Here is a 24,515-nt window from a genome sequence, read left to right as displayed (position 1 = left end):
TTTTTGAATTTTAGTTTTTTTTGTTTGTTATGCCAGGAGGTGATCAGGGTCTTAAAAGAAACTTTGAATTAACTCATATATTTCAGTGATGTAATTGATTTATTATTATGTAAATAAAAAAGAAAGATAAAGTGTTGAATATTTGGGTGATGCAGGGTCTTAAAAGAAACTATAAATAAAAAATTAGAGGTGATGTATTCATTTGAAACTTTTTTTTTCTTTTGAAAATTTTTAAAAAGTGGTTTATGATTTTGACGTTTTCAAAATATATAGTTGTTATGATTGAAGTTGTAGAAAACTATAAGAATAAGAGATATTAATTGAAAATAGTGGATACCAAACCACTTTGAGAAATAAAGATTTTTAATATAACCATAGTTGAAATATTCAGAAATGCCCAATGCATTGTTTTTTCTTGTTTTTCTTATATTATGAATTAGTCATGCTTTTGTATAGTGTTTATTATTGCCCAATTTAATGCATTGTTAAATTTTATTTTAGAAATGGACATCAATGAAACGGACGAGTTGGAAGAGCTTCAACTATATGCAATGTATATGTGCTACTTTTTTGTAGTGAATGTTATAATCATGGCATGTGCGATAAGGCACCGTGCTCTTAGAAATGGTGTCATTGAACATGCGATTGACTCAACATCTACTAGGCGACACAAACAACTTGACTATCTCCAACGTGTAATTTATGAAAGTGATGTAAAATGCATTGATAAACTACGCATGGACCGACGTAGTTTTTATCGATTATGTCAACTATTAAAAGTACGACTGGTGGGCTACGAGGCACGAAAAATGTCATGGTTGAAGAAATGGTTGCGATGTTTCGAACATTCTAGCACACCATGTAAAAAATAGGATAATCAAATTTGATTTCATCGAGATCCGGTGAGGCAGGTTAGCGAGACATTTTCATGCCGTCTTAAAGTCAACCATACTCTGCCATAGTGTCTTGTTGAAAAAACCAGAACCCATCCTAGAAAATTCAACTGATTATACATGGAAGTGGTTTAAGGTATTATTGACTTCCATTATTTTTTAAAATACATAATAATTATTTTTTTAGATAATAACATTTTATTTATATTTAATATAGAATTTCCTTGGAGCATTGGATGGAACTCATATTAGAGTGAATGTGCCAAAAGTCGATCGAGCAAGATATCGATCAAGAAAAATCGAAAATAACTACTAATGTACTCGATGTATCGTAGTCAAGATATGCAATTTATATATGTCTTATCTGGCTGGGAGGGTTCAGCTCATGATGGCCGAGTTCTTAGGGATGCAATAACAAAGCACAATGGATTAATGGTTCCAAATGGTAAATAAATTATAATTACATTGTCATTTAGATACTAATAGTTAGTCCTTAATACAAATTTCTAATAGTAATTGTTTGTTTGTTAGGATTTTACTATTTGGTGGATCTTTGGATATGCAAATTGCCCTGGATTTCTTGCGCCTTTTCGAGGACAACGGTATCATTTGAGTTCTTGGGATGATGGACGCCAACCACGTACACCTCAAGAGTTCTTTAATATGAAACATGCAAGTGCTAGGAATGTAATTGAGAGGACCTTCGGTCTTCTAAAAATTCACTGGAAAATTCTATCAAGCCCAAGTTTTTATAATATAGCAACCCAGCGACGTATCATTAATGCATGTTGCTTATTGCATAACTTTATTAGAAAAGAGATGACTGAAGATCCTGCAGAAAATGAACTTGAGCTTCTGCATTCGGAGGAGGACATGCAAGATGATATCGAGAATATTACGATTGTTGATCCAACAGATGAGTGGACCCAATTTAGAGTTGACATGGCTACAAATATGTTTTAATAGTTGGAGATCAAACTAATTAATAGATAGTTTGTTAGGCATGTGAGTGTTGAGAACATGTGTTTATCTTAGTTTGTTTTTTTGTGGTCCTATTTGAAGGATGATATGTGCAAGCACTTTCCTTATCATATTATGATGTGTGGTGTGTTATTTGATTGTCTTCTATGTATATCTTTGTTATTTAAATTTCTTGGTGTTATGTGAATTCTCAAAAGAATGTAACCCTTTTGAAATGGTTGTTTTTCCATGTCTTGATTTAAATTTGACTTATGGTTATTTTTTTATTTAGTATGGATTCGGATTCACAAGTAGGCCGTAGAGTACAAAGCAAACACTATTGGACAACAGATGAGGATAAGGCACTTATTGATGCCTTAATAGAGCTATCAACAAATCCAATGTGGCGGGCGGAGAATGGATTTCGCAATGGCTACCTCGTTCAATTAGAAAGAATGATAAAAGAAAAACTTCCACAAAGCATGATAAAAGCTTCACCTAATATCGAGTCTAGGGTGAAGCTTTTAAGGAAACAAACTACTGCAATAAGTGATATCTTACAAATTAGTGGGTTCGTTTGGAACTATGAAAGGTGCACTATTGAGTGTGAGAAAAGCGCATATGATGAATATGTTAAGGTATGTATCACTACATTTCATGGTTAATTGATAATTTAATGGATATATTTTATTGATATCATTCATTTTCTTATTTGATGCAATGTAGAACCATAAAGAAGCAGCTGGTCTTTATGGGAAGTGTTTTTCATTTTTCAATGATCTTGCTCCAGTGTTCACAAAAGATAGAGCACAGGGAACTGCAAGGGGTGACATTGGAGATGATGCAGAACAATATGCTCAGGAAAATATTAGTTTGGATGAGGACATGGGTTTCTCTCAGTTACCAACTGATGAGTTTTCCACGCCTATGCAAGAACCTGCATCACAGCAATCACCTGTGGCTTCAGAAGGTACTAGTACCGCCAAATCCCGCCGAAAATGAAAAAGTATTGGTCAAGACCCTTCCATGGACACACTGAATGAAAATTTCCGCAACTTTGTGGAGACAGTTGGACCGGGATTTAGGTCGATGGCCGATGTAGCTGCTAAAAAGGATGCTAATCGTGAAGAGCATGAAGAAAGGAGGAAATTTCTACGTCAAATACTTCCATTGGTTGAAGGTCTCTCTATTCATGAAGTGATGTTTATCTTGCAGGTTTTGCCAAAACATGAAGATGAACTCAAAACATTTGTTGAGTTACCGGGCAGCATGAAACTACCATTTTGTCATGTACTTCTAGCAAGATTGGGATATATACCACCTAATCTATGAAGTATGCATATTTTAATGGTGTTATGTTCCTCATTTTAATGCTTTATAAATTATATGTAATGGTGTTATGTTTCTTGTTTTAATGCTTGGCTATGTAATGTATCCATCATATTATGTCAAACTCAAACTTTAAACTTTCATGTAATATGGCTAGTGTCATATGGATTTTATGTTTTTCTTAATTTGGAGCATACCTATAATGTGTTTTTTTTTTATTAGTGCATAATATCTCAAAATTTGTTAGGAATGTTGTTGTGATTTTTAAAATGAGGAGAAGCCATGTTGATTTTGAATAATGTTTTGGGTGGAAATTAAAAATGTTGTTATGGTGTGTATTTTTTTTTTAAATATTAGATTTATTAAAATTTTGGTGATTTAAAAATAACTAAATTTGGACATTTATTTATTTTAATTAACAATAATTAAATTGTATTTGTCAATTATTAATTTAAAATTTTATTTAAAAAATAAATACATCAATAACTCATTTAAATATTATTTATAAAAATTGGAGGCATTTAATAACTATTTCTTTTACAATTAAGATACATTATTTAATTAAAATACTTAAGGGTACAAAAGTAAATTTACTAAAATTTTCCCCTATCCCCTCTCATATTCCTATCCCCATTTCCTTCAACCAAACATTACTTTTATCCCCATCTCCAATCCCCTTTCCCTATTCCTATCCCCATCCCCTTCCCCTTCCCCATCCCCATATTCTCATTCCCTCTAACCAAACGGGCCCTTAGTGCTTTGAGGGAAATTACAGTCCGTTTGGATGCAGTGATTGATCCCTAAGGAATGGGAATCAATCCTTGTGGCATGTGCATGCCCATGTTTGGGCATGCACCAATGGGGTTGGGAATGGGATTGAGGGGGACTTCATCCCCTCAAAACCTGGATTGCTCATACCCCCAATTTTGGGGGGCATGAGCATCCTTGCCTTTTAATTACCATTTGACCCTTAATAAATAAAAAAAAATATATATTTTTATAATGCACCCAATACCTCCTATAGTTAAATCACTTTTTAATTAAATTAATTTATGCTATTAAAATATTTAATTATTATAATTAAATAAAAAAATATTTTGTCCATTTTATTTTACATAAAAATGTACTAAAAATGTAGTTAAAATGTATTATTTAATTAAATATTTAATTATAGAAATTAAATTGGATAATACTTAAATGAATTAATTATTTTAATTATTATAATAAAAATGTATAATAATTAAAGTGTATTTTTATTTAAAATATTTAATTATAATAATTAAAATGAATAATTTTGTTTTAATTATTTTATAAATTTAAAAAAAATAGTTACTCTTAAATATAATTAACGTATTTAAAATTTTATTTAGAAAATGAATACATCAATAACTTATTTAAAATTTTTAATAAAAATTGGAGCCATTTAATAATTATTTATTTTACAATTAAGATATATTGTTTAATTAAAATATTAGAGGGTATAAAAGTAATTTTACTAAAATTTTCCACTATACCCTCTTCCATTCCTATCCCATCCCCTCTAACCAAACATTACTTTTGTTCCCATCCCCAATCCCCCTTTCCTATTTCTATCCCCATCCTTATCCCCTTCTCATCCCCATCCCCATCCTGATATTCCCATTCATTCCAACCAAACAGACCTTTAGAGATGTCATGGATGCACTAACCATGGTAAATAGTGTAGACTCATCTAGGGAGATTTATGTGCTTGTCAGAATTTTAAATAGTGGTCCTGTAGAAACAAACAATGTACCAAAAGAGATAGAGAGAGAAGAGGAATTTAGTGCATCAGACACTGACTTGGAGGATCTAGTAATTTGTTTTGACAGAAATAGGAATAAAAATGATGAAGATCTGGAATTCCATGATTCTAATTATGATTTTAGTAGTGAATCTTATAGAGATGAAGTATACACCAATCAGACAAAAAGGGCCATGGTAGTTGTTGCTCAGGAACCACCAAGATCAGTCCATGAACCTGATATTGAATCAGATTATGCAGACATTGATAAATTCCAGTCTTGCTCCTCTACAAATGAGGATGAACTAATTAGCAAGAGACCCAAGTACTCATAATTTAATGACCAATGTGATATGAGTGACACAATTCAAAATAGGCATGGAGTTTAGTTTATTCAAACAATTCAAGGATGTTGTAAAAAATTAAGGGATTAGGAATAAATATGTCCTATATTTCAAACCCAATTCTCAAAAAAAGATAGAAGGCCTTCTGCAAAAAAAAATTGTCCTTTCTATTTGTGGGTTCCCCCAATGGTAAAGGATAGTAACACAATACAAATTATATTTGGATGTTTGAAGCATGAGTGTGCAAGAGATCACAATAACAGACATGTCAATGCAGAATGGATAGCAAATGTGTATTTAGAACAATTTAGGACTAATACTACTTAGAAAGTTGCTGCAATTATCCAAGCTGTGAAGATTAATCAAGAAGTTGACATCATCAAGCTAAAGGCTTACAGAACAAAGTGCATTGCCCTGAGGTAATTTATAAACCCTAATTGAGTTGTTTGTATTTAATTTTTGACAACATGCCTTATCAGTTGGGAATTAATTTAATATGTCCTGATTGTCAGTCTGTGTCAAGGCTCATTGATGGTGATGAGCACTCACAGATGAAAAGACTTTATAATTACAGGTTAGAATTGTTAAAGACTCACCCTGGATCAACAATAAAGTTCAAGTGTGATGCAGGAGTATTCCAGGTCATGTACATTTGTCTAGCTCCTCTAAAAAAAGGCTTCCTGGTAGGATGTAGACAAGTGATCTCCATAGATGGTTGCTTCCTAAAGCATCAATATGGTGGTTAACTATTGACAGTAGTGGGGATAGATGCAAATGATTGCATCTACCCCATTGCCTGGGCAACAATGGCAAGGAAAACAAAGATAATTGATTATGGTTCCTTAAACACATGACAACAGATTTGCATATCAACAACACTAACCTTGGGCCTTCATGTCAAATAGGCAAAAGGTTTGTATTTTTAATTAGCTCTCATCCTCTTTAATGTCCTGTCTATTTTTAGATCAGTAATTAAGTAGGGATGTCCATTGATCTGTTGGATGTTATTCATTGTACTGTTAGTATATCTTCAATTAGTTCTCTAATTTCATACCTTTAGTTAAATCTTTATTTTTCTGATCTGCTAGATGTTATTTAATGCCCTGTAAGTTGATGATTTTTTCTTTTTTGATTTTTTTGTTTCTACTAGCATGATTGTGCAATTGGATGTTTTTATCAATCGACAATTAGTTTGTGATGCCCATTGATAATCTGGATGTTTTATTAACATCACTTTAGTTAATGTCATGTTAGCATATATTTAATTTGTGATATACCTTTAGCTAAATTTTTATTTTTAGATATGCAATTAATGTCCTATTAGCATATCTTCAATTGACTCTATGTTTTATTTGTTGAAATCTATGATTATGCAATTGGATGTTTTTATCAAACAACAATTAATTTGTTGTAAGTTGCTGATTTTTTTCATTTTATTTTGTTTGCTTCTATCTGTGATGCTGTTGTTTGTATTTTTTTTATATTTGTGGGGGTTGATGGTGTGCCATTCACATTTGCATTCCTAGGGTTTAGTACCTGCCATTGAGGAATTATTCCCAAATAGTGAACACAGGTTTTGTGTTAGACATATCCACACAAACTTTAGGAAAAATTTTAGAGGAAAGGTATTAAAGGACCAAGTTTGGGCATGTGCAACTGCAACATCTTTCCCTGCTTTTGAAAAAGCTATGGTTAGGTTGAAAGACATGTCCCTAGGTGCATATGACTATATGAAGAAGATGGATCCTAGGCATTAGACGAGGCCACATTTTCAGTCCAAATTCAAATGTGATATACTATTAAACAACATGTGTGAATGTTTTAATAGTCAAATCATTGAGGAAAGAATTAAAGGAATAGTAACAATGAACGAGATAATTATAACTCAATTAATGATTAGAATTCAGAAAAGAAGGGTCTCAATGAAGAAATACACAACTTTGCATTGTCCTAGGGTAAGGAAGAAATTAGAGAAGTTGAAGCAATCAAATTTCCTATATAGTATAACCTGGTCTAAAGGATATTAATACCAAGTCCTAGGACCTGATGGTCATTTTGTAGTGGACAAGATTAGGGCTACTTGTTCATGCAAGAGATGGCAGTTGAGTAGTGTGCCATGCTCCCATACCATATCAGTAATATTCTACAACAATGATAGAGTAGAGAATTACGGGCACAATTGTTACAAAGTTAGCACTTACATGGACACCTATGGGCACACCTTATCCCCCACTCATGATAAAGATGCATGGGCCAAGAGTGATCAAAGGCCTATGATCCCTCCTGAACCAATTAGCAAAAGGAGAGGTAGAAAGACATTGCTTAGGAGGAAAAAGTTGGGTGAAGAGACCAAAGGCTTCACTAATGGTAGAGTCAGCAAAAAAGATGTGACCATTAAGTACTCTATTTGTGGAGTTGTAGGGCACAACAAAAGGTTCCATGGTGGTGTGAAGGTAAAGAACATGTGTTCCATTGTTATGGTTATTCATTAATAATTGATACTGTTTTGCCATGATATTAATTTGAGCATGTGACATTTGCATTTGACAGGAAAAAAATTCAAGTACATTGAACAAGCAAGATGGACAAAGAAGTAGAGCAAGCCAGTACAACCCTATGGATGATATTGATCGCCAAGTTTTGCATGAACATTTCACAATGGTAACCTCTCTTCTCTTTATACATTTTTTTTTGTAAATGTTCATGGCAAGATCACCTCTAATTATTAATGAGTAAAATAAAAAATCTGTAAGGTTAATGGGCTCATTCGTGGGATCCAAAGTGTACCAATACACATTAATGCACATGCACAAACAAGTACACATGTATTTGCTTCCTTCTATCTATTATTTGAAGTCTGTTAATTTTTTCCCCAAGTTAACAATCTTATGATACATTAATATTCAAAGGTTCCTTCTATCATACGAAGCACACAAACAAAGAACAGTGCTAGCCATGATCACTCAATTTTACCAAATCTACATGTAATCCTTCTATTATGCATTCCAATCTTATTACTGGCACATAAAATGCCAATTTTTAGGTAGTCAAATTCTTCTGTTAATATAAAATTCAGATTGCTAAAAGTTTGATCCAAAATATTAAATTATACATTCCAATCTAATTACTAGCATGTGAAATGTCAATTTTAAGGTAGTCAAATCCTTCTGTTAATATAAAATTTAGAATGTTAAAAGTTTCATCCAACCAATTTTTGGGCCATGTTTGAGTTTAAAGTATCAACAACAAAGTAGGAGCAACCAAATTGAATCAACTCAGCCATTTGAAGATCCCATCTCACAGGTTAGGTAGAAATCATAGAAAATACTTAAAGAGTTTTATATTGACAATTATAAAAAATTTTTTGGTTTCCCCATTTGCTGTAGATGCTTGATGCCTCTAAGATAGGTCAAAACATGGGGTCACAACCTAGAAACGTGACAGTGATAGGAAGGCAAAAAAAATTAAAGTCATAGGAGGCAAGGGTAGCATAAATGCAAAACCACAACATACTGCCAAACAAATTGCACAAACTACTTCAAATTTCTAGTGTTGAAGCATCGAGGGAAAAATAAGGATGGTGAAGAAAGACAGAGAGATGCAATGAGAAGAAAATTTTCGGTACCACCTGGAGGAAGTGGCACATATAGTGGGAAGTAACTCTTTCTATTGCCAGGTGTACCTCAATGTTTGGTTCTGAATATCAAAAACAATGTCTTAAATAACACTTATGAACATTTCTAACTGGTTCTGTTTTACCAAATTTGTAAAAACATGCATTCCTTATCTTCTATTAAAACTGAAAACCTTTTGAGTATTCTTTTATTTTTCTTTCTCTTTCATATGTCTTTATTTTACCCTTTCAATGACTAGGTTTATACTGTTGTGATGAATGCTTCTCTGCATATCACTTTCAGTTTCACAAAATTAACAGCAGTTTGTACTAAATAAGGGACTAAACAAATAGATCCATCCAAACAAAATACCATTCATCCAAATAAAACAATAGTTCATATCAAGGGACTAAACAAAATTAATAGAAAGAAATTCACGCAATAGTACCCTAGAAACTGATACCATTTCAGACCAAAAGTGATATTCCATTCCAGATACTTCTAAAATGAACATTTCAGACTAATAAACAATCCATACCATAGTTTCTTTACAAATTAATAGAACATAAATTTATGAAGCAGAAAGGCATTCATGCAATAGTGCCATTGAAATTGATCCTATTCCAATGTAACCTCACTAGGGTAGGGCATAATCTTTCTTCAATGCGAGTGCAGTTGGGTGCTTTAGAAGTCATCACCATCTGAGCATCTCTCAGGGAAGCCATTGTTTTCTCTCGAGGTTTGAAGCAAAATGGGGAAGAAGATGAAGCTGCCGTGACAGCCATTTAAGTTATGTGGCATTAGTTTTTTTTTTTTTAACTGTTGCACAACCGCAAGCGCACGGTTTTGCCAAGTAGTAAATAAGTATCGATCCCACGAGGACCAAGTATTGATTACCAATTTATTGCAACAAGAGATTATCTAGACAATTAAAAAGGTAGGATTTAGGAATAACAAGAAGCAGGGAATAAAACACAATCAAGGCTGAAGGAACACAAGGCTGTGGGTCGTTCTTCAGATTAAAATAGACTTAGGTTTTGGGAACTCACCACAAGGTATAACATGAATAATGTGTTGGATCTAAACTAGATTTGGGCAGATCTCTTGAAGGGCATTAATCCTAAGCTACTTGTCACTCTCTTTCAAGAGATAACAAGTTAGGCTTGATCAAGGCTACCTCCTACTTTCGTGGTAGATAAACCCTTCTCAAAACCTGAATAAAAACAGTGATTAAGCAATGAGCCCTCAAGAACTACCTTTCAGCAGGTTCAGGGTGATTAATGAGGTTCCAAGACCCAGGTTATCCTCTCAGTTAACCTAGATCTCTAAGATAGCAAGCAATGCTTTCACAATCACAAGCTTTGACACAAATCAGAAATCAACTCAAGAAATCTACCATTAAGCATAAAAGATCCATACAAAATGTATTAACACATCAAACACATAACACCTTGGGCTAATCCCAAACCTAAGAAAAGTTCTACTCACACACCATCTCAGTTACAAAGAAAAAGATAGAAAGAAAAGAAAGTCTGCAGAAAGCAGCACAACAAGCTGAGAGGACTCCCTATGATGTCTACAAGGTTTTGATCTTAAATTTCCAGCTCTCCTCCCTTCTTCAACTCTCTCCAGGTCTTCAGATCTTCCTTTTTCCCTTTCCAGCCGCCAGCCCCTTTCTCCCAGCCTTCCTTGTTTCCCTAAAGTCACATTCTGATCCTTTTATATCCAAAAGATAGAAGCTGGGCCCCAGCCACTTTACAGTCCACAGGTATTTCTCGCAGACCACAGATAGGCTGTGTTTCTTCCCAGTCTCCAGGTTTCTCAGCCAATTCCAGCTTCCTACAATGAAAACAACTAGAAAGAGTAGATTGTACAAGGAGAAAGGGAAATGACCATAAAAACTAGGAAAAATGCATGAATACTAGCTAAATGCATGATGTTTATAATGCAATTTATATGTGCAACATTAACCGAGACGCTGTTGACGTGGATTGGCCAACTGAGCATGTTAAGCTGGTAGTTCTGAGAATGATTGGACTTCTCCGGTGCCACATAAGCAAAGGGCAGCCGAAAAATGGGTAGTGACTAGCCAATGAAATGAAATTAAAGAACGGTGACCAAATTGATTTAAATTGAAATTCGATGACCGAAGTGGTACAAAAGTAAAGGTAAGTGACTACCCAAAAAATTTAGCCGTAAAACTATGCTTTAATCTTAGTACAATGTTCACTTGAATAGGACATGGGTTAAGAAAATAGCGAGATTTTGATTGATGATAAAATTGGGACATAGGTGGAGCAAGAGATTTTGAATTACTGTGTAGATCAATAGACAAAGTTCAAGATAAAAGGAGGACATAGAAGTGATGAAGATATCTGGACAGGGAGGTAGGGAAAGAAGTTTGATAAGTTTTTTTGTAACTCGGAATAGGTTCAGAAAAAGGAAAAAAAGGGGGTTATACTTAGCTCACTTCCTGATTTCATTAAAAAAATTAATGAAATAATTTTTAGTTTAAAATTCACTTTCTAACAAATAAACATAGAATATAGAGGAAAATCAATTCACTTTTCTACTTTTCTCACCATTTCTTCCAAAATGAATGTGACTTATTCCTTCTCCTTTTCAGTTTACTTGTCAAAAATTTATGAAGCATTAAATATTAGTTTTTCAAATTTATTCTTATATTTAGTACACTTTTACAATTTTTAATAAATCATATTGAGCTTCATATTTTAAATAAGGGTAATCTTGAAAAGTTTATATAATTTTTTATAAATTTTAAAATACAATTAATTTTAATTGATTTTTTAATATATGTGAATTAGGGTGTGTTTGTTTCGGAGTATTTAGTTTTACATGTAAAACCAAATACAACACTTTATGAAATCCTTTATTTGTTTGGGTGAATCTGTAAATCCTGGTGTATTTGGTTTTACACTACAGTGCCTTTTTGGGAGTATTTCGTTTTACTCCCAAACAGGGCGTAAAACCAAATTCTGGGAAAAGAAAATCAAAGAAGGAAAAGAAGAGGGGTTTCATATGAGTGTTGTCATCCTCCGCTCACACCGGCAAGAGCTTCTTCAAGGTTTCACACCGGCAAGAGCTCCACTAAGGCTGTCTTCCACTCACACCAGCAAGGGCTTGTGGTTCTCCCACACAATAACATTGACTCATCTCCTCCAAGAGTTCTTTGAGTGCTCTGTTCACGTCGTCCTCCGATTGATGATATTGCACAAGATCGAGCATCGTCAATATCCTCCGGTTGCAAGAGATCATCTCATCTTTTGATCATAGCAAAACCTTTGCATGAAATCATCTTCATCCATTTCTGTTAAGTTCTACCAATTGGATCTAATTTTCTCATGATTTTCCTTATATTTATTTGTTCTTATAACTCTCATGTTTCTTGATCTAACTATATTTTTCTTGGATTTTATGCATTATTCCTTGCAAATCTTCAACAGTGAGATAGATCTTCACTAAACTTTGAAGTTTCCTTGATATTTGTTGTTTTCTAGCTTAAGGTAACTAATTTTTTTGATTTTTTTAGATATCCACACTTAAATCTTTGTAGATCCAGCCTTTTTCTTGCTTATTGGTATAGTTTCCTCCAAGAATCTGTTTATATCTATATATATTTCTGCTGAAAATCATGTTGTATGTGTTGTTTTTTTATTTAATATGCAAACATTTTATTATGGAATGCCTGGTATGAATACAAGGCCTTATTAAAGTTGATTGCAGGTTATATTTACATGTATATATACATATGATCCAAAAAGATGAATGAATTTGAAGATGTACTTTTACTGCAAAAAAATGCCATGGAGTATGTCTTAGAGGCATAGCATAAGGTAAAAAAGAAACAGTGATCTCAATTGCAAGATTATTTAAATTTTTCTAATGAAAAAAACAATTATAGTGGTTGTATTAGTCAATAGGATTGAGAACCAAGAAATAAGTGATTTATTCCAAGAGTTTTGCATTCAGTTAACTGATCACATTTGGCATTTAGTTTATTGCTAGAACAAGAACTAAGCTGCAGAAATCCAATAATATTGACATGATGAAGTAGTTAACTGATCATATTGGCAATTTGGCTGTATGTGATCAATTATATCAAAATTGCAAGACCAGTGCAATAAAATGCAATTGGACACATCTCCAAAACATTGAAATCCAATTATATTTAGTCATTTTATTATGTCTTCTCCAGTAATCTGGTTTTTGAAATGGGGTTTACAAGGAGAACATGCACACCTTGATCTCACTTATGTGTTCTCAAATTTTGTTTGGAGATATTCTTAATACATTGTCTGTTGAATTTTAGCTCTTGCCTGTTTGATTGATTTTCTCTGTTTTCTTTATATTATTTGAACCTAAAAGTTTAGTATGATTACAATTATCACACTCTTTCTCATTATTTCATTGTGTTTGGACCTAAAGGTTTTCTCTGCATTGTTTCATTGTGTTTGGATGTATCACTGAAAAAGAATGGGCTATTGTTGTAAATATATTCTAGGATGTGTATTTTTTTCAATTGGAAAAATATAATTATATGAATACTGTGGATGATTGTAATATTTTTCTTCTAGACAAATTTTTTATTTTTAATCATTATATATTTTTTTATAAACAATATTTGTAATTATAATATTTTAGAAGTCACATTTAACTTGATTTAAATTAATATAAACATCCTAAAATGGCAGGACAATTACTGCTGGGTGTTCAACAATTTGTCAGGGCTACTGATTTAGAACTTAGAACTAATCACTCATAACCAAATGGTTGTAGACCTATGCAATTTTGACTCAAGGGTTGCATATTCGTAATTTATCCCATGCTTGCTTATTAAACAAAGTTCTTTGTTGCATATAGGTCTAAATCAAATTTCTTTAGTAGCTAGAAATCTTACTTTAATAACCTTAATTTAGATAACATTATTATAACTCTCTTTGAGAGGGCTTTCTCTAATATGTTTGCAGATAGTTTTAGGTTTCAAAAACTTTCTTTTTTAAATTAGGTGGAGTTTTCATTGTCTTTTGAGATCAAAATAGCATGGCACGCAGATTTCACTTTCTTTGGCAAGAATTACCTATTAATTTTGTCTTCATTTTAATTAGTTTCACAACCCTCTTGATAAGAAAAATATTAATAAATGTTTGAAATTTTAAATTTTATTATGTAATTTACCACAATCTCACTCAAATAAACAATATGATATATATACAAACATTTAAAATATTAAATCTAGCTCAATTAAGAAGCTAGATAGAGCATTGTCCACTTGTAATCATGCAGGTGAAATACCATATTGCCATATTTCCATAATTAATCAACATGATTAAATTATTACCAAGATTCCATTAATAAAACTAGATATCCTAAAATACCTGCATAAATGATGTAATGTTGAAATGGGAGCTCATTGTCATAAGCTTCTCTGTGTTCAACCACTACATCATATGAATGTATCACATTAATTACATGGACTTGTGTGATTTATAATCCGAAAACATACTAATTTATATAATTAATTTTTTGATCTTTCACAATATTTTGTTGCATTATTTTGTGCTCTTATGGATCATAATTTATTTTTGTTTTAAATCTTTATATTTTTAAAAATTGTAGATGGCTACGAATGTCAGAAAGGATCAGTTATCTATTATGCAAATATTTTTAGCTACAGTTTATGCCGTCACGTTGGCTTTGCATAGTAAAAGACGTAGAGTTTGTAGAGAACCATTAAGAAATCAGTTAGTAATTAGAGAGCAATATTTGTCCAGGCTAGTGGACGGCAATGACACCACCAGTATCAACATGGTCCGCATGAATAAATCCACCTTCTTTAATCTTTGTTCTATAATGAGACGAAAATGTCTTATTGTTGAATGATTCATATGGATTTTGTAACATAAATTTGAATGATTCATATGGATTTTGTAACATAAATTATTTTTCCTATTTTGTTTCCTTTATTTTAGCCAACGTTACCAATCTTCCTTGATTTCATCCTGTAACTTTTATTCCTAACTTTTAGCCCTTCAATGTAAATTTGTTGTATATATATTGATGGCAAATGATCAATGAAATATAAGTCAAAAATTCAAAAAAAAAAAAACATATGGGTTTTGTAACATAAATTTGAATCATTCAACACTTATGAGAGATACGTTGCACATCATCATCGAAGAACAACCGTTGATGTTCTTACATACTATTGGACATAACCAACGCAATCGAGTCATTGCCCACAATTTTCTTAGGTCTGGCGAGACTATTAACAGATACTTCAATCATGTGCTTTACACAATTGGACAATTACGTGACGGGTATGTCCACCCACCTAGTACACAAATGCCAACATACATAGCATCGAGGTCTACATTATACCCTTATTTCAAGGTAGACATGCATTTTTAAATTATATCTTGAATTTACTAGCTAATAAATAATTGTTCGTTATACTTTAATAATGGAAGGACTGTATTGGGGCGCTAGATGGGACCCATATCCATGCTTCTGTATTGGGGCATCATTTCATGGATGAAAACCATATCCTACACAAAATGTGCTTGCTGCTATGGACTTTAATTTACGTTTTACCTATGTCCTTGCTGGATGGGAAGGTTCAGCACATGATTCTCTAGTCTTATGTGATGCACTCGAGAGGGCGAATGGCCTATCAGTTCCCGAAGGTATCTATTTTGTGTAGTTTACTATAGGTTAACATACGATAATAATCTATTAATTGATTTTTATTAGGAAAATATTACTTGGTTGATGCGAGGTACGCTACAAGACCAGGATTTTTATCTCCTTACAGGGGTGTTAGGTACCACCTCAAAGAGTTTGGCTCACGAACACCGGTGAACCATAAAGAACTCTTTAACCTTTGCCATTCATCGGCTCGTACGACAATCGAACGTGCATTTGGTTCTCTTAAGGGGCGTTTTAAGATTCTCACATCTAGACCATTTTTTCCATTCAAAACTCAGGCTGAACTAGTCTTGGCTACATGTATTTTGCATAATTACATCTTAAGTGGGGGTGAAGATGTGTTTATACCATCTGAGGTAGAGTGGACTCCGCATTGGCTACCCTCACAGAGTAACACAAGGGAGCAAAGAGAAGAGGCTCAAGAATGGGTGGCATACCGAGAAACAATTGCGTGCAATATGTGGGCAAATAAGTAGATAGTTAATAGTTTGCTTTTATGTAACCAAAATAAACATATTTCTACACCATGAGCTGTACAATTATTTTGTAAGACAATGCTTGCTAAATTGATAGGATTCGATGTGTTTGGTAATTCAATGTTATGGCAGTTCATCTCTAGGTCCTTACAATGTTTTTTTGGTAATTCAATGTTATGGTAGCTAAATTCTGTAGTTGTGTGTTTTATTTTATTTTTTTGGTGTTATTGATATTTAAATGTGTAGGTTTATTAAATTATATTTCTTATTCCTCTCGATCATCAAATGTAATCTTTGGCACAGAATTTTCATTTTTATAAAAAGTTGGTTGTTGTTTGCTTTGATATTGAGACAAGCTATTTTTAAGAGAATTTAGGAATATGAGAATCTTTTGGCAACATATCTGCAGCCTATGAATTATATGCTTTCACTCACACTTGTAATTTTTTGTTGTTGTTATCTTTTTATAGCGTGTTCATTCTGAAATTTATGACATTGACTAGTTGATTTGACTAAACTTCAATTATTCTTTTTTAAGAAACAATGCTTATGTTTTTGGAAATTGTAGAATGTACAGCATGAGAGCATCAGAGGATAGCCAAACATCAATAGTAAGAAGCCATAACAAAAGAACTAGTGGAAACAAAAGGTGGTCATCTACTGAAAGCCGCTTCTTCATACAGTTCATGGCTTCTCAAGTGGAACAAGGCTTTAAAGTCGATAAAGGTTTCAAACCCCAAGCATTCCATGCCGCAATTAAGGCAATAAAAGAGGAATTCGGCATTATAGTTACCGAATCAAATGTGTCCAAAAACCTAAGGACAATTAAAAAATGATGGACAAGAATTAAAAAAATTGAAAGAATTAAGTGGAATGGGTTGGGATGATGGACTAAAAATGATAATCATGGGTGAGTCAGAGTATAAGAACTATATCAAGGTACTAATTGACTTGGAAGCAATCTTATTTATGGTTTCTTTTAATTTTTATTTTTGTGTAAACTCTTTACTAATTTGTTCTTGTGTACTAGATTCATTTACAAGATGAACCATTTCTAAACAAGCCAATTGAAGATCATGACTTGCTGGAGACTATTTGTGGTAATGACCAGGCTAGTGGACATCGTGTTATTCACTTTGGGGATGAAATTGGCATGGACATGTATGATAATGAAAACTTCCGCCAATTGACTCAAATTGGTGGTCTTGAAGATATGTCTTTTGAGGAGACAAACTATCATGCAAATATGTCAACACCTATCCACACGCATTCAGAAAGCTCAGAACCACGGGGAGCAATGTCCACTCAAACAAGAAGAGGAAAAGGAAAAAGAAAATTAGTCTCCGAAGTTGAAGCAATACAAGAAATGAATAACACATTTAAGGAGGCACTAGAGAATATGAATTCAACTCGTACTTTGTCCTTTGCCAAAGACCTTATGAACAAGTGCATGAAATTAAAAACACATGGATATTCTGGCCGTGAGATCAATAGGGCCTATGATTGGTTGATGGCGGATGAAATGAGGGCTATATCTTTCTTAGCGAATGATGAAGAACTTAGAATGTATTGGGCAAAGGAGTTTTTTTTTTTTTTTTGAAACAATGGCTAATTAAAGAGGAGGGTATTGAGGGCAAAATTAGCAAAACTTGAAGCCAATTTCTATGCATTACTTTTGTATCAGTTGATGTCTTGTAATGTTGGAATGGTCTATATTTGTTAGATTATCTTATGATTATGATTGTCAGGGATATTTAACTTCGTTTTTTATTTGTATTATGCATGTTGAACATCTTATGTTTGTAATTGTCTCATTTGTTATTGTCTTTATTGTCTTGATCCAGGGACACGTTGAATGGGAAGCACTAGATGGAGCATTATGAATTTAGTTTTCCTCTTTGAATGTTTTTGGGAGTGAATGACTGTTGTATCAAATTTTTCGAATTAAGGTTGTTGTATATATTGCCTCGCCATATTTTTTTTCTTCATAGTTGTATGATATATGGGGTACAAGAAGCTAATTTGTAGCAATGTTATTATACAAAAATATTAAATGAGATATTATGAAATGCAGTCATTTATCTAATTAAATTTTGAGTAATAACTCATTTAATTAATTTTTTATTCAAAATTTATTTAACATGGATAATTAAATTTTATTTAACTCGGAACTATTTAATTAAAAGTTAAGAAAACAAGTAAAATATTATTGGAGAATTCAAAAAAATATATCAATAATTATGAAATTAATTTAATTAAAAAAAAATTTAATGCTTATGTTAATTAATATAATAATTACAATCAATAAAATAATCAACATTAACGTTAAAAATAAAACAAACACAAAAGATTGTGAGTTTGAGAGTTTGGGGGGAATCTCACCATGGGTGCCCACATCTCTTAATATATCGAACCAAACACCGGATTTCATAATACAGATTTACAAATTTTTCCAAATAAATGCATAATACAGTATTTTAAGTTGAATCCAACCTAACACCCGATTTTGCATTATTGTATTTTCAAATCCATGAATTTTTAGTTATATTGTAAATCAAAATCCAATGTATTTCCAGTTATATTCAACCAAACACACCATTAGTTAAAATGGACAAGTAAAAAAAAAACAGGGCCAAATGTCCCATGAAAAAAGACTACACTCTAATTATTATTTTTAATAGGGGGCTTAAAAAAAATTAACTCAAATCTTCAAATCTCAGCCGTTGGGGTGAACCCCCGTTTTTCTCACCGATTGAAGAGTGAGAAGACCCAAAACCCTAGCTTGCGCTCGAATCCCCCGCCGGAGAACGGTGCTGTCGCTCGACGCCGGCTGCGATATTCGACGCCGGCTGCGATATTCGTCGCCGGACTAGGGTTTAGAAGTTCTTCTCCACTTCGTGGTCCTTGGCAGTTGCAGCGCCACAATGGTTCGAAGTCTCAAGAACCCTAAGAAGCTCAAGAGAAAGAACAAGGTTCTCTTTCCTCTGTCTTCATCTCCATCTCTCTATCTCGTCTTTGTTTCATTTCTGTTCTTTTGGATGATTACAATGTCTTTTGTTTTGTTTTCTTTGCTTTCTTAGAGTTCGAAGAAAGGTGAGTCATCTTCAGTGCCCTCTGCTCCAGCAAAGGTAAATATTTTTCACCTTTTTATTCCGAAAGTTCGGGTTTTTTAATCGAATTAGGTGATTCAATATGCGAAAAAGTGGGAAAGGAGGATTTTTTTTTTTCTAATTTTTTGTTTTGATTATTTTAATTGATTGGATTGAATTGGCATGGTGAATTTTGGTAGGTTTGGCGGCCGGGAGTGGATCAATTGGAGGAAGGGGAGGAGCTTCAATGTGATCCGTCAGCATATAATTATCTGCATGCTTTCAGTATCGGCTGGCCGTGTTTGAGGTAGTAGAGGACAGAAGTTAAGGGTGGATTTTGTTGTTTGCAGTGATGAAGTTTTCATTGTTTACTTATTTATTTAGTAATGGTATTTTGCTAGTTTTGATGTCGTCCATGATTCTTTGGGATTGATCCGCACTGAGTTTCCGCATACGTTGTATGGAGTTGCAGGCACACAGGTTCTATTTTTAGCTCTGTTTTTTTCCCCTTTTTTTATTTTTATTTTTATTTTTATTTATTGAAGTAGATTTTTAGACTTGATTGAATGTGAAATAGAAGAGATTGTTGAACTTTGATGGATGTGAATTGCATTCAAATCTTTATATTGATCCTTTCATGATGCGATTGCAAGATTTTAAAAGATGTTCTAGACATGTACTTTTTTTGTGTAGTAAGTAGTGGAAGTTACAGGACCAGATTTTCTTGTAAAATTTGGGTGTCAATTGGATTTAAAAATTCCAATGTCAATGATATTTGCCATATTACAACCCCATACAGATATAAGAAGCATATTTAGATGTGTCACAATTGTTGTTTGGATTTTATGTTTTAATTGATTGTGCAGTAGGTATACATCGAAATTATTGTTTAGATTTTGACGTTTTGGTTGATTTTGCAGTAGGTAAGGGTCCTTACTTCTAATAAGAATATGAGCTAATATGAATGTGTTTTTCATGGTGTTCCATCTTGTGTGTTCTTAATGTAATGCTGAACACTAGGCAGGCATTATTTGGTTTCCGCCAACCCCCCACCCCCCAAGAACCCCGTGTCTTCCTGTCCACGCTTTTCATGGATTTGCAGTTCTTTATAATGATTGATTTAATGATTCATATCATGAGTGATACTTTTAAATGTATTTTTCTTTTGTGTTTCACATATTGATTATTACGCAAAAAATAATTTTCCCTCATTCATTTACTGTAGAATTTATTTATTTATTTATTTATTTTTTTTGAATTTAGCTTCTGGATTTGGTAAATTTATCTGTAGTCCTCACTGTGTTTTGGTTCCTTGCAGGCTGAGCAAGCATCTTGGAACTATATAGCACTTTTTAAACTCTCCAATGTTTCTGGGAAAAAACGTGAATTGATGCCTGTGGCTGGTGATGGTGACGAGGAGATGGATAGTGATAGCAGCAGTGATGAAGATGAGGAGGATGGGGATGGTGGAGACAAACAACCTGTGTTGCAAGTAAGAGTTGTTTAAGGTCCTCTTTTGTTTTGTTTTACAAGAAATTAAATGTTTTGTGGAGAGACCTTACTTTTGCTATGTCATGACAGTTGCACAAGGTAGCTCATCAAGGATGTGTAAACCGCATACGCTCAATGGCCCAAAAACCTCATATATGTGCTACATGGGCTGATACTGGCCATGTTCAGGTATGGCTATGATTTGAACTTGAATCTTTCAAGCCATTAGAGATGGAGTTACTGAAGTTAACACGGGATTTTTCTGAAGATGGGTTTCTACTGCTTATTGTTGTAATGAATCTTGCTCATCTATTTGCATTTTCTTTTAGTTTTAACCTTTTGGGAAAATATTCTGCAACATGCAATTACTCTGAAGCTTTTCAATGAATCCGTTTTGGTTTAATAACAAAATAATGCATTATTCTCAACTTTGGGGGTTGTACTAATGATACCAAATGTTTTGCCAGCACATCACCTATTATGCTAGTAAAATATCTTATTTAATTTTCTGATTGTTATTTGGGCATACTCTGCCTAGTGTGTCAGATATGTGGAAATTTCAGTTCACCATTGCAATGTTCTTTGCTTTTGGCTTATTTCGGATGCAATTATATTGATGCCTCAGTCTTCCATCAACGTACCAGTGAAAAATTAACTTAGTGTCTTTAACTAACTTAATGGAACCCACCAATCATGCATATACATGATAATCTTGTCTTTAGTGAGTGGTTTCAGATTGTTATTTGTTTCATTTACATGTATCAATGGTCCAATCTCTCTCTCTCTCTCTCTCACACACACACACACACACATACACACACCCCTCATTTCTTCTGTGATGGGCAACATTTAGATTGTTTCTTTACTCTGCCAGAATCCTTTTCTGATTGTGAATTTATACAGGTGTGGGACTTCACTTCTGCTCTAAATAGTCTGGCAGAATCTGAAGCAGATGTCAGAACAGGAGATAATAGCATACATCTAGGATCTACATTAATGAAGTTTGGGGGGCACAAAAATGAAGGCTATGCAATTGACTGGAGCCCTATTGTTCCTGGAAGACTTGTATCTGGTCTGTCAGTGTGATTCTTAATTTTGTTTCAAGCGTCCATTTCTCCATGTGAAATTTTCAATGATGAATTTACCGCTATTTTGAAGGCGACTGCAATAGTTGTATTCACCTGTGGGAACCATCATTGGAGACATGGAAGGTGAATACTACTCCTTTTGTTGGACATGATGCTAGTGTGGAAGATCTTCAGGTATGTATTCTATTTTTAATACCTTTAAATTATGCAGAGCCAATTAATGAAAGCGAACTTTATGTTGCCTCATCACTATTTAGCTCCTTGATCTATGTTTTGATTAGTTTTTTATCATCAATGTCCTCTGTACAGTGGAGTCCAACTGAAGCTGATGTCTTTGCCTCTTGTTCAGTAGATGGAAAGATTGCCATATGGGATTCCCGTCTGGGGAACAAACCAGCACTTTCTATCAAGGCACATAACACTGATGTCAATGTAATATCATGGAATCGGTGAGCAAAGGGACTTCTTTTGTTATGATTTGTAACCTTCATGTACTAATGAGCTGTTGTCCTTACATTGTTTACTTGACAATTTTGAATAGACTGGCTAGCTGCATGATAGCCTCTGGAAGTGATGATGGTACCTTCTCTATTCGTGATCTTAGGTTAATCAAGGTATGCTTGTGGTTTCATCATGTGTAGGATATTATTCGAGTGTATTTTTTATCCTGTATCAACTCTTTTCAGCGATTATGTAATTACTTTTACCTTCTTATTGAAATAGTTGATGCTTTTCTTCATCTATTAATCCTATTTGTTGATGTTTGTGCCAAATTTATAGTGTCAACAGAACAGCATCACATTTATGATCACCTTTTAAACCTTGTGTAGATCTTTCCTATAAAGTTATGTGAGGGCTTTTTACATACACTCAGAATTTCTCAATTTGTGTCAGAGATATCTGAAATTAAATTAAGTTATAATGTTTACCAATAAAAAAAAGTTGTTATAGAGATAAATTTGTGCAAGTATGAACAAAGTTTGACTGACTTGGTTCTGATGTCCTTTTAAGTATTGGCTTGTATATTCTACATGAATTGTTACACATTTTATCTCAATTGTTTGTTAGAAACAGACTCACTATGAGAATGGAAAGTCTGATTTTGTCATGATGAGTGCATGAACTCTTTCTGATCTAAATATCAAACTTGTTAACATTACATTTCCCCATCAGTAAATGATTTGGATTAGTCAAATATTTAAATTGGATTGTTACATAATTTCTATTCATCATTTTCCTGTCATTTGCATTGAGAAAACTTTGTTCGCATGATATAATGAGGATATTAACATCACATGATCTATCTGCCATTTTTCATTCTTTCTTTCTATTCACAGGGGGAATCACTCGTCGCTCACTTTGAGTATCACAAGCTCCCTATCACCTCTATAGAATGGAGTCCTCATGAAGCATCCACTATCGCTGTTTCTTCCGCTGATAATCAGCTAACGTAAGCCTCCACCAAGGACAATATTCAACAGATTACGTGATATAAATGCAAAACAATTGTGATTTCTAAGGTTCTCTGCTGCACATTTTTTCCCTCATTTCCAGAATATGGGACCTTTCATTGGAAAGAGACGAGGAGGAAGAGGCCGAATTTAAAGCCAAGATGAAAGAGCAAGTGAATGCACCAGAAGACTTGCCACCCCAGCTCCTTTTTGTTCATCAGGTTCTATCACCGCACACAAACTGCCTTACTTCTTGGTTACTTTCAATAAATTTAGCTTACTTCACAGCATGTGTTCATCTTTTACAGGGTCAGAAGGATCTGAAGGAATTGCATTGGCATAAACAGATTCCGGGGATGCTCATATCAACTGCGGCGGACGGCTTTAATGTTCTGATGCCTTCAAATGTTGAGACCACTCTACCGTCTACTACTTCTTAAGTAATTGTTTTCCCACCATGAATCACAAGCTTTTTGTTACTTCTAATAGCTCTCAAGTTTTGTTTTTAGTTTTATTTATCTTCGGTGCATCAATTGTAATATGTAAAGGAATACGGTTTTCGCTCGACTGTAATCAATTTGTTGACCATGACAACTTTTGCATCTGAGGAAGTTTTGCTTCTGGAGAATATGTATGTGCTTGAAACTTAGGTTGTATTCTGTTCTTTTGGCTGAATTTTTCTTGGCTACAAAAGATCAAGAAGTTTCTTATTATGATCAATCAATTTTTATTGTTGTCAGAATTGATGAAACTGGAGTTTGATATTGGTCTTTCATGTTTGTGTGTATGTTGTTGGTTTTTTTTTTTTTTATTTGGTTGGTGGAAAATTTTTAGTTAAATTGATCAAAGTTTGAGTGTTTATTTAAATAAATAAATTCTTATGAAGGTGTTAGGAAATGTCTTGTTGGGGATAGGTGAAGTTTGGTTGGGGAGATAGTGTTTATTCCTTGATCAAATATTTTGTGAGAAATTTGGATTCTCTTGAATCTATGTACAGAACTTCTTGTATTGTTTTTATATTTGTGAATGTATATGGATAAATATTATATTTTATATATGATTTTACTTGTTAATAATATGTGTGTGTATATATATTACATTCACATAGACTTGAGATCCCTCCAGGGGCGGACTCTTCAGCCCTGGCTGTCCAGTCGAAAAACTCAGTCCGGCGAGATTTAAACCTGAGCTAAGAAAAGGGAAGCCCGGAGTGGAGCCATGGTTGGACTGAGGAAAGATTGTGATTGGGCTGAGAAACCCGGGCTGGACCAAATTCTTGAGTCCGCCACTGG

General features: G+C 33.5%; 2 protein-coding genes across 2 annotated transcripts; both read left to right on the top strand.

The window, feature by feature from the left end:
- Positions 1–1,712: 1,712 nt before the first annotated feature.
- On the top strand, positions 1,713–3,185 carry LOC120273238. Its single transcript, XM_039279868.1, has 4 exons — positions 1,713–1,849; positions 2,146–2,491; positions 2,580–2,823; positions 2,923–3,185. The coding sequence occupies exons 1-4, from the start codon at positions 1,713–1,715 to the stop codon at positions 3,183–3,185; spliced, it is 990 nt and encodes a 329-aa protein (XP_039135802.1).
- A 15,660-nt stretch (positions 3,186–18,845) lies between these two features.
- On the top strand, positions 18,846–23,898 carry LOC120274121 (glutamate-rich WD repeat-containing protein 1). Its single transcript, XM_039280880.1, has 13 exons — positions 18,846–19,076; positions 19,185–19,232; positions 19,394–19,500; positions 19,595–19,673; positions 20,512–20,685; positions 20,775–20,873; positions 21,588–21,756; positions 21,843–21,946; positions 22,082–22,221; positions 22,314–22,386; positions 23,110–23,222; positions 23,327–23,444; positions 23,532–23,898. The coding sequence occupies exons 1-13, from the start codon at positions 19,029–19,031 to the stop codon at positions 23,661–23,663; spliced, it is 1,404 nt and encodes a 467-aa protein (XP_039136814.1). The 5' UTR covers positions 18,846–19,028; the 3' UTR covers positions 23,664–23,898.
- The last annotated feature ends 617 nt before the right edge of the window (positions 23,899–24,515 follow it).

The sequence above is a fragment of the Dioscorea cayenensis genome, chromosome 12, assembly GCF_009730915.1.
Source record: "Dioscorea cayenensis subsp. rotundata cultivar TDr96_F1 chromosome 12, TDr96_F1_v2_PseudoChromosome.rev07_lg8_w22 25.fasta, whole genome shotgun sequence".
Lineage (NCBI taxonomy): Eukaryota > Viridiplantae > Streptophyta > Magnoliopsida > Dioscoreales > Dioscoreaceae > Dioscorea > Dioscorea cayenensis.
This window is presented reverse-complemented; position numbering and strand designations above follow the sequence as displayed.

Coding starts and splice junctions, on each gene's coding strand:
- LOC120274121 (XM_039280880.1), top strand. CDS start 19,029: ATGGTTCGAAGTCTCAAGAACCCTAAGAAGCTCAAGAGAAAGAACAAG. Junction 22,222..22,313: donor AATGTAATATCATGGAATCG/GTGAGCAAAGGG, acceptor AATTTTGAATAG/ACTGGCTAGCTGCATGATAG. Junction 22,387..23,109: donor GTGATCTTAGGTTAATCAAG/GTATGCTTGTGG, acceptor TTCTATTCACAG/GGGGAATCACTCGTCGCTCA.
- LOC120273238 (XM_039279868.1), top strand. CDS start 1,713: ATGACTGAAGATCCTGCAGAAAATGAACTTGAGCTTCTGCATTCGGAG. Junction 1,850..2,145: donor GTTGACATGGCTACAAATAT/GTTTTAATAGTT, acceptor TTTTTTATTTAG/TATGGATTCGGATTCACAAG. Junction 2,824..2,922: donor ATCACCTGTGGCTTCAGAAG/GTACTAGTACCG, acceptor TTGTGGAGACAG/TTGGACCGGGATTTAGGTCG.